Source organism: Erythrolamprus reginae, chromosome 1 (genome assembly GCF_031021105.1).
Source record: "Erythrolamprus reginae isolate rEryReg1 chromosome 1, rEryReg1.hap1, whole genome shotgun sequence".
NCBI lineage: Eukaryota > Metazoa > Chordata > Lepidosauria > Squamata > Dipsadidae > Erythrolamprus > Erythrolamprus reginae.
Window position 1 is genome coordinate 27,406,059 of NC_091950.1, and position 12,201 is coordinate 27,418,259.

The 12,201-nt window shown below is 44.0% G+C and overlaps 1 protein-coding gene across 9 annotated transcripts in view; it reads left to right on the top strand.

Annotated features, from left to right (window-relative positions):
* LOC139165078 (rho guanine nucleotide exchange factor 18-like) overlaps positions 1-12,201 on the top strand; it is a 108,657-nt gene that overhangs the window by 86,354 nt on the left and 10,102 nt on the right. For all 9 annotated transcript variants that reach the window (XM_070748026.1, XM_070748053.1, XM_070748034.1 and 6 more), the window contains 5 exons: positions 1,550-1,674; positions 4,432-4,494; positions 6,091-6,138; positions 8,957-9,400; positions 11,641-11,977. In XM_070748026.1, the coding sequence (XP_070604127.1) occupies positions 1,550-1,674; positions 4,432-4,494; positions 6,091-6,138; positions 8,957-9,400; positions 11,641-11,977 (1,017 nt within the window). The remainder of the gene's footprint in view (positions 1-1,549; positions 1,675-4,431; positions 4,495-6,090; positions 6,139-8,956; positions 9,401-11,640; positions 11,978-12,201) is intronic.

Consider the following 12,201-nt stretch of genomic DNA (forward strand, 5'->3'; position numbering starts at 1 on the left):
TTGTAAGATAAAATACAGGAAAATAGTATAAGGGCAGACTAGATGGACCATGAGGTCTTTTTCTGCCATCAGTCTTCTATGTTTCTATGTTTCTATATATAAAGTATAAAAACAAATAGAGAGTTTAATTTCTATGGGTCCTGGATTTATTTATGTAATTTGAGGCAAATATATTTAAAAATTATTATACTGTTTTTATTATTGTTGTGAGCCGCCCCGAGTCTTCGGAGAGGGGCGGCATACAAATCTAATGAATTGAATTGAATTGAAAAAGAGAGAAAAAATATCTCCGAGACCACCTTCTGCCGCACAAATCCCAGCAACCGGTTAGGTCCCACAGAGTTGGCCTTCTCCGGGTCCTGTCGACTAAACAATGTCGTTTGGCGGGACCCAGGGGAAGAGCCTTCTCTGTGGCGGCCCCAGCCCTCTGGAAACAGCTCCTCCCGGAGATTAGGATTGCCCCCACCCTCCTTGCCTTTCGCAAACTTCTTAAAATTCATCTCTGCCGTCAGGCATGGGGGAATTGAGACATTTCCCCCTGGCTTATATAGTTTTATGTATGGTATGCTTGCGTTGAATGGTTTTAAATTAATGGGTTTTTAGATACTTTTTAAATATTAGATTTGTTTATTATATACTGTTTTGCTATTGTAGTGAGCCGGCCCGAGTCTATGGAGAGGGGCGTCATACAAATTAATTAATAATTTATTTATTTATTTATTGGATTTGTATGCCGCTTCTCTCCGGAGACTCGGGGCGGCTAACAGCAATAGTAAGACAGCATACAATAATAATCCAATATTAAAAACGATTAAAAACCCATTAATATAAAAACCAAACATACATACAGACATACCATGCATAAAATTGTAAAGGCCTAGGGGGAAAGCGTATCTCAATTCCCCCATGCCTGGTGGCAGAGGTAGGTTTTAAGTAGCTTACAAAAGGCAAGGAGGGTGGGGGCAATTCTAATTTCTGGGGGGAGTTGGTTCCAGAGGGCTGGGGCCGCCACAGAGAAGGCTCTTCCCCTGGGTCCCGCCAAGCGGCATTGTTGAGTTGACGGGACCCGGAGGAGACCCACTCTGTGGGACCTAACTGGTCGCTGGGATTCGTGCAGCAGAAGGGGTGGTGGTAATAATAATAATAATAATAATAATAATAATAATAATAATAATAATAATAATAATAATAATAAAATAAAGATAATTTTGGAGATTCTGAATCTTGCAGTCTAAACTCATCCGTAGGTTAGGGGTAATAGAATAGAATAGAATTCTTTATTGGCCAAGTGTGATTGGACACACAAGGAATTTGTCTTTGGTGCATAGGCTCTTAGTGTACATAAAAGAAAAAGATACATTTGTCAAGAATCATGAGGTACAACACTTAATGATTTGTCATAGGGGTCAAATAAGCCATGAAGAAACAATCAATATTAATAAAAATCTTAAGGATACAAGCAACAAGTTACAGTCAAGTTAATGAAAGCTTTTCCAATGGAGTTTGGGTAACCTGCCCTGCGTGCCAATGGTTGCCTTTTATTTTTCAGCTGGTAGCTTCAAGAAGAAAGTCTGCGGTGGAGAACAGCGGGTGCCAGATCAGCAAAGCACCCCAACCAATTCAGAGCAAGTGCAACAAGAACTCCCAACTGCTGGAGAGGAAGGGCTGTGTTTGGTAGGTGGGATTTGCTCTCCAAAATCTCTGTATTTATTTCCTAACCATGCTGGGAATAGTGATGGCTATGAGCTGCTTTTTCCCAGAAGGTTTTTAGCTCAGTTTGAAAAACACCAGGTTTTTCCTTTCTCCCTTTTAGCATTTGAAAGTCTGAAAGGCATATATGTTGGAATAAAATGAACGTATCTATATAACTCTTGTGCACATTGCAGATTTTTATCCCGTGAAGAAGCAACCTTGGGTACTCTCTGAGTTTAGGTGTTTGCTTGCAGATATTTTATTATCTGACTAGGTAAGGTCATCAGTGCTAGACAGTGTGGGATCTGCTTCCTGTTTATATTTATTTATTTATTATTTATTAATTCGATTTCTATGCTGCCCTTCGCCTGAGACTCAGGGCGGCTTATAGCATGTTAGAAATCTATATAAAACAATATTGTAAAAATCCACAGTTAAAACTAAGCAAACAAGTTCACACATCACATAGTATCTATGCAGTAGGTTTCCCTACTGGATCCCCCCCCCCCTTCCTTGGTAGTTCCTTAATCATGGTATTGTTTTCTGCTTGATTGTTTGTATGGTGTTAATCCCTGTTTATTTGGTTGTTGGAAAGGATATGTTCCAGTTAGGTCCCACAGAGTGGGTCTTCTCCGTGTCCCGTCAACTAAACAATGCCGCTTGGCGGGACCCAGGGGAAGAGCCTGCTCTGTGGCAGCCCCAGCCCTCTGGAACCAACTCCCCCCAGAGATTAGAATTGCCCCCACCCTCCTTGCCTTTTGTAAGCTACTTAGAACCCACCTCTGCCGCTAGACATGGGGGAATTAAGATTCCCTTTCCCCCTAGGCCTTTACAATTTTATGCATGGTATGTCTGTATGTATGTTTGAGGTTTTTTTTATATTAAGGGGTTTTTAATCGTTTTTAGTATTGGATTATTATTGTACGCTGTTTTATGATTGCTGTTAGCTGCCCCGAGTCTTCGGAGAGGGGCGGCATATAAATCCAATAAATAAATAAATAAATATATGTTCCACCCTTTTTGTTTTGTTCTTGTTTATATTCTCTTTTGAATAGTATGTAAATGTGGTTTATCTTTATGTGCCTGTTGGTAGGCAGACTTGTGTAAATGGCAAGTTTCTAGAAATTCCCTAGCATTTTTTAATTTAGCTTGATTTATAGTGCTTACAGTTTTTCAGTTGAAACCATGATTGAGTCTGTCCCTGTGTTTTGAGATTAAGGAGTTTTCATGGTGTCTTCCGACTGCTATTGGTAGTCATGAATGAATTCTGCTAGTCTTTTGTTTCTCTGTCCTACATTGTGCCTGTCACAGAACTTACATTTGTTGTAGACTCTTTTTCTTCTCCTTTCGCTACTGAGTCATTTGATTTACATAAAAGGTGTTTTTGAGGGCTTTGTCATAATTTTTTAAAAAGGAACAAATGACATTTTGGCCATGCCGTTTCTAGTATGTATGTTTTTATTTTATTTTATTTATTTTATTTTATTTTATTTTATTTTATTTTATTTTATTTTATTTTATTTTATTTTATTTTATTTTATTTTATTTTATTTTATTTTATTTTATTTTATTTTATTTTATTTTATTTTATTTTTATGCCGCCCTTCTCCTTAGACTCAGGGCGGCTTACAACATGTTAGCAATAGCACTTTTTAACAGAGCCAGCCTATTGCCCCCACAATCCGGGTCCTCATTTTACCCACCTCGGAAGGATGGAAGGCTGAGTCAACCTTGAGCCGGTGATGAGATTTGAACCTCTGATCTTCAGATCTACAGTCAGCTTCAGTGGCCTGCAGTACAGCACTCTACCTGCTGCGCCACCCTGGCTCTTTTTATTACCACCTCATGTCCCCCCATGGTCCTCAGAAGGACATGTTGTTATTGTCGTTGTCGTTGTTGTTGTTGTTGTTGTTGTTGTTATTATTATTATTATTATTATTATTATTAGGATTTGCATCTCGCCCCTCTCCAAGGACTCGGCAGCTTATAGCATATATTAAAAAATACAATTCTAAAATCCAATAGTTACTAAAAACAAGCAATTTAAACCCCCAATTTAATTTAAAAACAGTCATTTCTAATCCGCCAGCATATATTCCATTCAACATACATTCATTCATGGGCAGGGGCTGATGACTAGTGTCCCCAGGCCTGTCAGCACAAGCGCTTCTTCAAACTCTTATGGAAGGAAAGGAGGGTGGGGACAGTATGAATCACTGGGGGAGCTGATTCCAGAGGGCTGGGGCCTCCACAGAGGAGGCTCTTCCCCTAGGCCCCTCCAAGCGACATTGTCTAGTTGACGGGACCTGGAGAACATTATGTTGCTCCCCTTCATCTTTCAGAGAATATAGGTCCCTCTATGTCCTTCCTTCACATCTCCAGTCCACTGTGAGACCTATTACAATGGTTTGGGACAGTCAATATCTTAAAGTCACATAGGGAGCCTTTGGAACTGTAGAGTCTGCTAGTGCAGAATGCTATAAGTCCTCCCTTTTGCTCTTACATGTTTGGTTGCACAATGCATTGAATACCAACCCAGTTCCTGAGTTCACATAATGTGCCTGAATATTTAAGTACATATTAAGTATATATTATGATTTAATGCAATGGTTCTTCTCCCATAGCACGCTAAGATAATAGCTGGATTTCTATAGTGAGTTCAACTACAGATTTATCTACCCCATTTTAGTTTGGTATGTCATGTCAACCCAGCTTCTCAATTTTTTTTTATCCTGTCAGGTCAGTAACACAAGACTGGAACATCCTAGCAGCTTGCAACCACTGCTGTGGACTGAATCAGAGGTATTGGCCAATTATTTTCTCCAGGGGGGGGGGGGGCCCTTCAGTTTGAGGGCTGTTTTGGGTCTTTGCTATGCTAACTGCCTTATTCCAGAGAAGTGGCAAAGCCAGGTCCAAAATTAAACTTGATGTTATTTAGTTGCATTATCATTAGGCTGCCCGCTCCAAAAGAAATTAAAAGCATTAAATACAGTTGATCAAATAAACATAGATCAATTTCAATTTATTTCGTCATTTCTTTCAGTACATTAGGAAGTATGATTCGTGGGCAAATTCTGTGCCCAACAAAAGGAGCTATACATTTGGCTTTTCTCAACCCTTGATTTGACAGCACACTTACATTTGCAGAGCAGTTACGTTCTGCCCAAAGTGGATTTTGAGAAGATGGATGGTGGGGGAGGGAAGAGAGACTGGGGTTCTGATGGAAAATCCTAATGTATTGGGGGCTATTTGTGGCCTCTTGGTATATACAGCAGAAAAAAGTTATTGGTTCCTGATACAGTGGTACCTCTATTTAAGAATTTAATTTGTTCCATGACCAGGTTCTTAAGTAGAAAGGTTTGTAAGTAGAAGCAATTTTTCCCATAGGAATCAATGTAAAAGCAAATAATGTGTGCAAGCCTATTAGGAAAGAAATAAAAGCTCGGAATTTGGGTGGGAGGAGGAGGAGGACAGTCGCTGCCGAAGGAAGAAGGTGAGGTATGGGGAATAAAAAAATCTAAAACTTTTAAGGCTTAAAAAAAAAAAAGAGGGACTCTGAGGCGGCGAGGAGGAGCACGCACCTCCCATACATTGCACCAGAAAGAGAAACCCAGGCTGGCGAGAGGTGGGAACCGTCCGCTCCTTTGACCGAAAGGCGACTGCTGCTGCTGCTGCTGCTGCTACCTGCTTCCTGTTCCTTCCCATGCTGAAGGGCTCCCCTCTCCTCTTGTTCACTCGGTTTGTAGCCAGCGCCTTTCCTTCACTGTGGTGACTCCTTGGTTTGGCTGAAGCTGAGTTTATCTGGCCAGGGCGAAAGCACCCCATTTTGCCTTTCCGCGCCCAGACGCTCCGGGAGGCAACCTCGCGCTGTGTGTGTGGGAGGCAGTGTGAGGGAGTCACCACAGAGAAGTAGTTTATTTCCTCTCCAAGCGCCCAGAGAAAGGAAAACGCTCCGTTCGCTCTGGGCTGCCCAGAATGAAGGGAGCGTTTCTTTTCTCTGGGCGCTGGCAGAGATTTATTCCCTCTCCAAATGCCCAGAGAAAGGAAAACGCTTTGTTCACTCTGGACTGTCAAAGCCTCCTTAAGCGCCACCAAAAGGCTCGTCTGGCAGCTCAGAGAAGCCCGAGATGGCCGGGATTAAAGGGGGAATGGCAGGAAACTGTTCAGGCCTTCGTGCCGCTCTCAAATTTCCTGGGAAATTTTTCTGGGCTCAGGTTCTTAAATAGAAAATGGTTCTTAAGAAGAGGCAAAAAAATCTTCAACACCCGGTTCTTACCTAGAAAAGTTCTTAAGTAGAGGCGTTCTTAAGTAGAGGTACCACTGTATTTGGGTGTGCGAATGGCAGAGCTCATGAAGAGGGATGTAAGGTAACACCCTTCTCTTTGTGTTTCCCCTCAGCTTGTTCAAAGGATACAGACACTCTTGCAGTTGCTGCTTAATCTCCAGGTAAAGTGCCGCTGTCTTTTTCCCATCACCACCCCTCAATTTGTTTGGCTTTTATGATTTGTGCTGGTGGAGCAAGCAAAATAATTTGGACTAGCAAAATAACAAGATGGGCAGCGACCTGAATTTAGAAGTCTTGGTGGAAGAGGGAGAAGAAAGTACCTTTTCCAGTGTAGTCTTGATTAGAAACTCTTCAGATCCACTCAGTGTCCTGTATGACACGACCATTTAAAATATTCTTTCTGCAACTTTGAAAGGCTTTGGTTTATTCCTGGGCTCTTCATTCCTTTACCTCCTCTTTAGGGCTGTCACCCCTAGCTGCTGTTTTGTTTTTAAGAAGAACAATGATTATATTTTTACTTACAAATGTTTGTTACTTGTAAGTCATTTGGAGAGGATTGTTCCCGGAGGGAGAATTATGATAAATAAGTGGGGAGGGGCTAAACTTTCTGCTGGAGCATTGAGGGGACACAGGTATGGCCATCTGTCTTGGAGCATTTCCACGAAACTGTTAACTCTTATTTATTTATTCATTCATTCATTCATTCATTCATTCATTCATTCATTTATTTATTTGACTTCTATGCTGCCCAATCCTAAAGGACTCAGGGCGGATTACAAAATAATATACCGTGAAGTAGAGGAAAGATAGTTTTTTTTAATGTATTTAACGAGTATTTGGACTTTTAAAACCCACCCTTTGCATTAAACAGTCATTCTATAATGTCTCTCAGCTGGAACTACATGTGATATCCCACCAGTTTCTTTAATATACAGTGATCCCCCGCTCGTTGCGAGGGTTACGTTCCAGGAGCCCCCGCAACGAGCGGGTTTTCGCGAAGTAGCGATGCGGAAGTAAAAACACCGTCTGCGCATGTGCAGACGGTGTTTTTACTCCCACAGCGCTAGCGAGGAGCCGAAGATTGGGGGCGGGGCGGCTGTTTGCCGCCGGCATGGAGGGCTTCCTAGCAGCCCCCCAAACCCGGGTTGGGGGTCCGGGGGGCGCTTGGTATCGCCGGTTTTGAGCTGAGTCCGGAAGCGAATTCGCTTCCGGACTCAGCTCAAAACCGCCGATAGCAAGCGGCAAGGAACGCCTTGTCTCGGCGCTTTCGAGCTGTCAGCTCGAAAGCGCCGAGACAAGCCGTTCCTTGCCGCTTGCTATCGGCGGTTTTGAGCTGAAAACCGGCGGTTTTGAGCTCAAAACCGGCGATACCAAGCGGCAAGGAACGGCTTGTCTCGGCGCTTTCGAGCTGACAGCTCGAAAGCGCCGAGACAAGGCGTTCCTTGCCGCTTGCTATCGGCGGTTTTGAGCTGAAAACCGGCGGTTTTGAGCTCAAAACCGCCGATAGCAAGCGGCAAGGAACGGCTTGTCTCGGCGCTTTCGAGCTGACAGCTCGAAAGCGCCGAGACAAGCTGTTCCTTGCCGCTTGCTATCGGCGGTTTTGAGCTAAATCCGGGAGCGAATTCGCTCCCGGATTTAGCTCAAAAGCGGCGAGAATGAACGGCGTGGGCGGGCGAAGGGCGGGCGGCAGCGAGGAGTTTGCGTGGGCGGTGGGGAAACTCCTCGCTGACGCCAGCAAGAGGGGGAAGACCCAGGGAAGCCGCTGCCATCTACGCATGCGTGCCCGGCACGCATGCGTAGATGGTATTTTTGACTTCCGGGTTGAAAAATAGCGAAGTACCCTGTTCGCAATGGTTGGGGACGCAATAAACGGGGGATCACTGTAGTACAATAGTGCTGTAGAAGAATTTTATGAATTTTTAATGGATTTAAAATTTTCAATGGATTTAATGGATTTAAGGCCCCTTTGAAAACCGTGAAGTAGGGAATCCGCAAAAGATGAACCGCGAAGTAGTGAGGGATTACTGTAATACAAATACAAAAAGATACAAATCAAGAAGAAGTCAAATATAATATCTAAAACTAAAACCCCGTAATAAAAACCCATTTGTTATTTTAAAAAAACCAATCATACTCGCATGCATACACACCATTCACACAGTTTGCCCATTAAAGATGTACAATTCATGGCCCCCAGGCCTGCTGGTAAAGCCAGGTCTTCATGGCCTTGTGGAAGGCCAGTAGGGTGGGAGCAGTACAGACATCAGGAGGTAGTTGGTTCCATAGAGCCGGGGCAGCCACAGAGGAGGCCCTCCCCCTTGCCACCCGACCTGCGGGGTTTTCCCATCGCCTAATTTCCAGGTGGGGAAAGATCAGCAGAGCAGTCATGGGCTTCCCTAGGTATGCCCATGTCACACCAACACTCCGCAGTCTGCATTGGTTGCCGATCAACTTCCGGTCACAATTCAAAGTGTTGGTTATGACCTTTAAAGCCCTTCATGGCATCGGACCAGAATATCTCCGAGACCGCCTCCTGCCGCACGAATCCCAGCGACCGATTAGGTCCCACAGAGTGGGCCTTCTCCAGGTCCCGTCAACTAAACAATGTCGGTTGGCGGGCCCCAGGGGAAGAGCCTTCTCTGTGGCGGCCCCGGCCCTCTGGAACCAGCTCCCCCCAGAGATTAGAACTGCCCCTACCCTCCTCGCCTTTCGCAAACTCCTTAAAACCCACCTTTGTCGTCAGGCATGGCGGAATTGAGATATCTCCCCCAGGCCTATACAATTTATGTATGGTATGCTTGTGTGTATGTCTGTTTAATAATGGGTTTTTAAAAATATTTTATATTGTAAATTATTAGATTTGTTATAAACTGTTTTTATTGTGTTGTGAGCCGCCCCGAGTCTACGGAAAGGAGCGGCATACAAATCTAATCAACCAACCAACCAACCAACCAACCAATCTTCTCCCCCCCTTCCCAGGCGGTGACAGCTCAGCAGGACAGTTACATTGAGTTGCAGAAGCAGTTCCGGCTTCAATCCACGCGAGGGAATTTGCTGCTGGATCAGGAGAGGCAGCGCAATTTTGAGAAGCAGCGGGAAGAACTGGCCAACGTGCAGAAATTGCAGGGACAGTTGAAGATTGAGCAGCAGCGCTGGGAACGAGACTGCGACCGCCAGCGTCGGCAGATGGAGGTGGAGAAGAGCCAGTTGCAGGAGCGAGAGGAGGCGGCACGTCAGCTGGTGGCACGTCTGCACCAAGAAAGGGAGGAGCTGGAACAGCAGCGAGAGGCCTACCAGCACGACCTGGAGAGGCTGCGGGAATCCCAAAAGGCCGTTGAGAAGGAGCGGGAACGTCTGGAACAGCTGCGCAAGCCGAAGAAGCAGCATCTAGTCTCGGGGGTCTTCTCACCTGAGACAGGCCAAGTGAGTACCGGAAGGCCTATTGCAGGGGTCCCCAAACTTTTTACACAGGGGGCCAGTTCACTGTCCCTCGGACTGTTGGAGGGCCAGACTATAAAAAATACTATGAACAAATTCCTATGCACACTGAACAAACCTTGTTTTAAAGTAAAAAACAAAACGGGAACGTACTATTTAGAGGGGGAAGGTCTGAAATTCATATATGTTTATGTTTTGTTTTTAATTTTCTTTTGTTGACATCTGATTGGCTATACAAGATTTTCAGGAAGCACTTTGGCATAATGGTTAATAAGTTAGAAATATAATTGGTGTTGTACTTTTTGAAGGAACATTAAGGAGGAAATTTAATTAAAAGAAAATGAATGTAACTGGATGACAAAATTAGAAAAAAAACTTGTAACTTTTTTGATTGATATTTGTTACTAACAAAATACTGCATTTTATTCATGGAAAATTAGATGGTTGTGTTGTTTGAATGTATGTTGAGAGAAAAATTTTAAAAAAATTACCCCTCCAAAACAGTCCTTCCTTCCTCTGTCCCTCCATTCATTTCATCCTTCCTTCCTTCCTTCCTTCCTTCCTTCCTTCCTTCCTTCCTTCCTTCCTTCCTTCCTTCCTTCCTTCCTTCCTTCCTTGTTCCCTCCATTTCTCCTTCCTTCCTTCCCTCCTTCATTCCTTCCCTCCTTCCCTCCCTTTCTTTCTCTCTCTCTTTTCCCTGTGCTCTTGTCACTCACCGGTGGGCCGCATAAATGGCCTCAGTGGGCCGCATGTGGCCCGCGAGCCGTAGTTTGGGGACCGCTGGCCTATTGGAAAGGTACAGGTAGCCTCTTGACTTAAAACCACTCATTTAGAGACACTTTGATGTTAAAACAGCAATGCCAAGTGACTTCCTTTTACGACCATTGCAGCCTCACTACAGTCACATCATCAAAATTTGGGCACTTGGCAAATCTAGCATATGCTTATGATGGTTGTATGCTTGGTTAATATTCAAGAGCCGTGGTGGCCGAGTGGTTAGAATGCAGTATTTATTCATTCATTCATTTGATTTTTATGCCGCCCTTCTCCTTAGACTCAGGGCGGCTTACAACATGTTAGCAACAGCACTTTTGTAACAGAGCCAGCATATTGCCCCCACAGTCCGTGTCCCTCATTTTACCTACCTCGGAAGGATGGAAGGATGAGTCAATTTTGAGCCGGTGATGAGATTTGAACCGCTGACCTACAGATCTACAGTCAGCTTGAGTGGCCTGCAGTACAGCATTCTACCTGCTGCGCCACCCCGGCTCAGTATTGAAGGCTACCTCAGCTAACTGGTAGCTGTTGTTCAGCAGTTCAGATCTCACCACCGGCTCAAGGTTGACTCAGCCTTCCATCCTTCTGGGTAAAATGAGGACCCAGATTGTTGGGGGCAATATGCTGACTCTATAAACTGCATAGAAAGAGCTATAAAGCACAGCAGTATATAAATCTAAGTGCTGTATCACCATTTGCAGCCTCCAATTACCATTGGAACTGTCTTAGAAACTGAACGTAGGATAAGAATGGTTGCAGGAATTGGGTATGTCCAATCTAGTGAAAAGAAGGACTAGGAGTGACATGATAGCTGTCTTCCAATATCTAAGCCATAAAGACAAGGCTTTATAGAGTGCTGGTGAGACCACATTTGGAGTACTGTGTTCAGTTCTGGAGACCTCACCTACAAAAAGATATTGACAAAATTGAACGGGTCCAAAGACAGGCTACAAAAATGGTGGAAGGTCTTCAGCATAAAACTTACCAGGAAAGACTTGATGAACTCAATCTGTATAGTCTGGAGGACAGAAGGGAAAGGGGGGACATGATCGAAACACTTAAATATGTTAAAGGGTTAAATAAAGTGTTTTTAATAGGAAAGTGAACACAAGAACAACGGGGCACAATCGGGTTAGTTGGGGGAAAGAACAGAAGCAACCTGAGAAAATATTATTTTACTGAAACAGTAGTAGATGCTTGGAACAAACTTTCAGCAGACGTGGTTGGTAAATTCACAATAAGTGAATTTAAACATGCCCTGGATAAACATATAGCCATCCTAAAGTCAAATACAGGGAATGGTATAAGGGCAAACCAAATGGACCATGAGGTCTTTTCCTGCCGTCAGTCTTCCTATGTTTCTATGTTCCACTTTTACCTTCAAGGACCTGTCCTTAGAAGTTCGATTCCTCTAGAGGTGAATGACCAATATTGTCCACTTTCCCCAGACGCAACCCTTGAGCCACTCTGTCAGCTTCAATGGCGAAGGAATGGAAGGAACCATGCTGCCTATCAAGCCAGGTGGACGAGCCAGCGTATCTGGGACGGAGTACCTGGAGCGAGGAGAACTGGTGCGAAAGGACAGTACTACACTGGAGGGAGGCCGTCCCATTCTGGCCCTGAAGAATGAGGTGCCCATCCATTTGTTGAGTACCACTAACCAGAGCCAGAAACAAACAGCCGTGCAGCAGCAGATCCCCACCAAGCTGGCCATTTTGACCAAGGGCTGCAAGGAAAAAGGTGGAAAGGCTGTCAAGCTGACCTCCCACAGGATTGAAAGTTCAAGTAAGTGGATGACCAACTTGGGCTACACTATTCAGTTAGAGGATTGGGAAAAGATTTGGAAAGATAACTATAAATTGACAATATCGGTATCATACAGAGAGAATCTTTATAAAATGTTTTACCGGTGACACTAGCAAAAATTTGCCCAAACTTGAAAAGTGAATGTTGGAAATGTAAGTGGTATTTACTATCACATAGAATAGAATAGAATAGAATTTTTATTG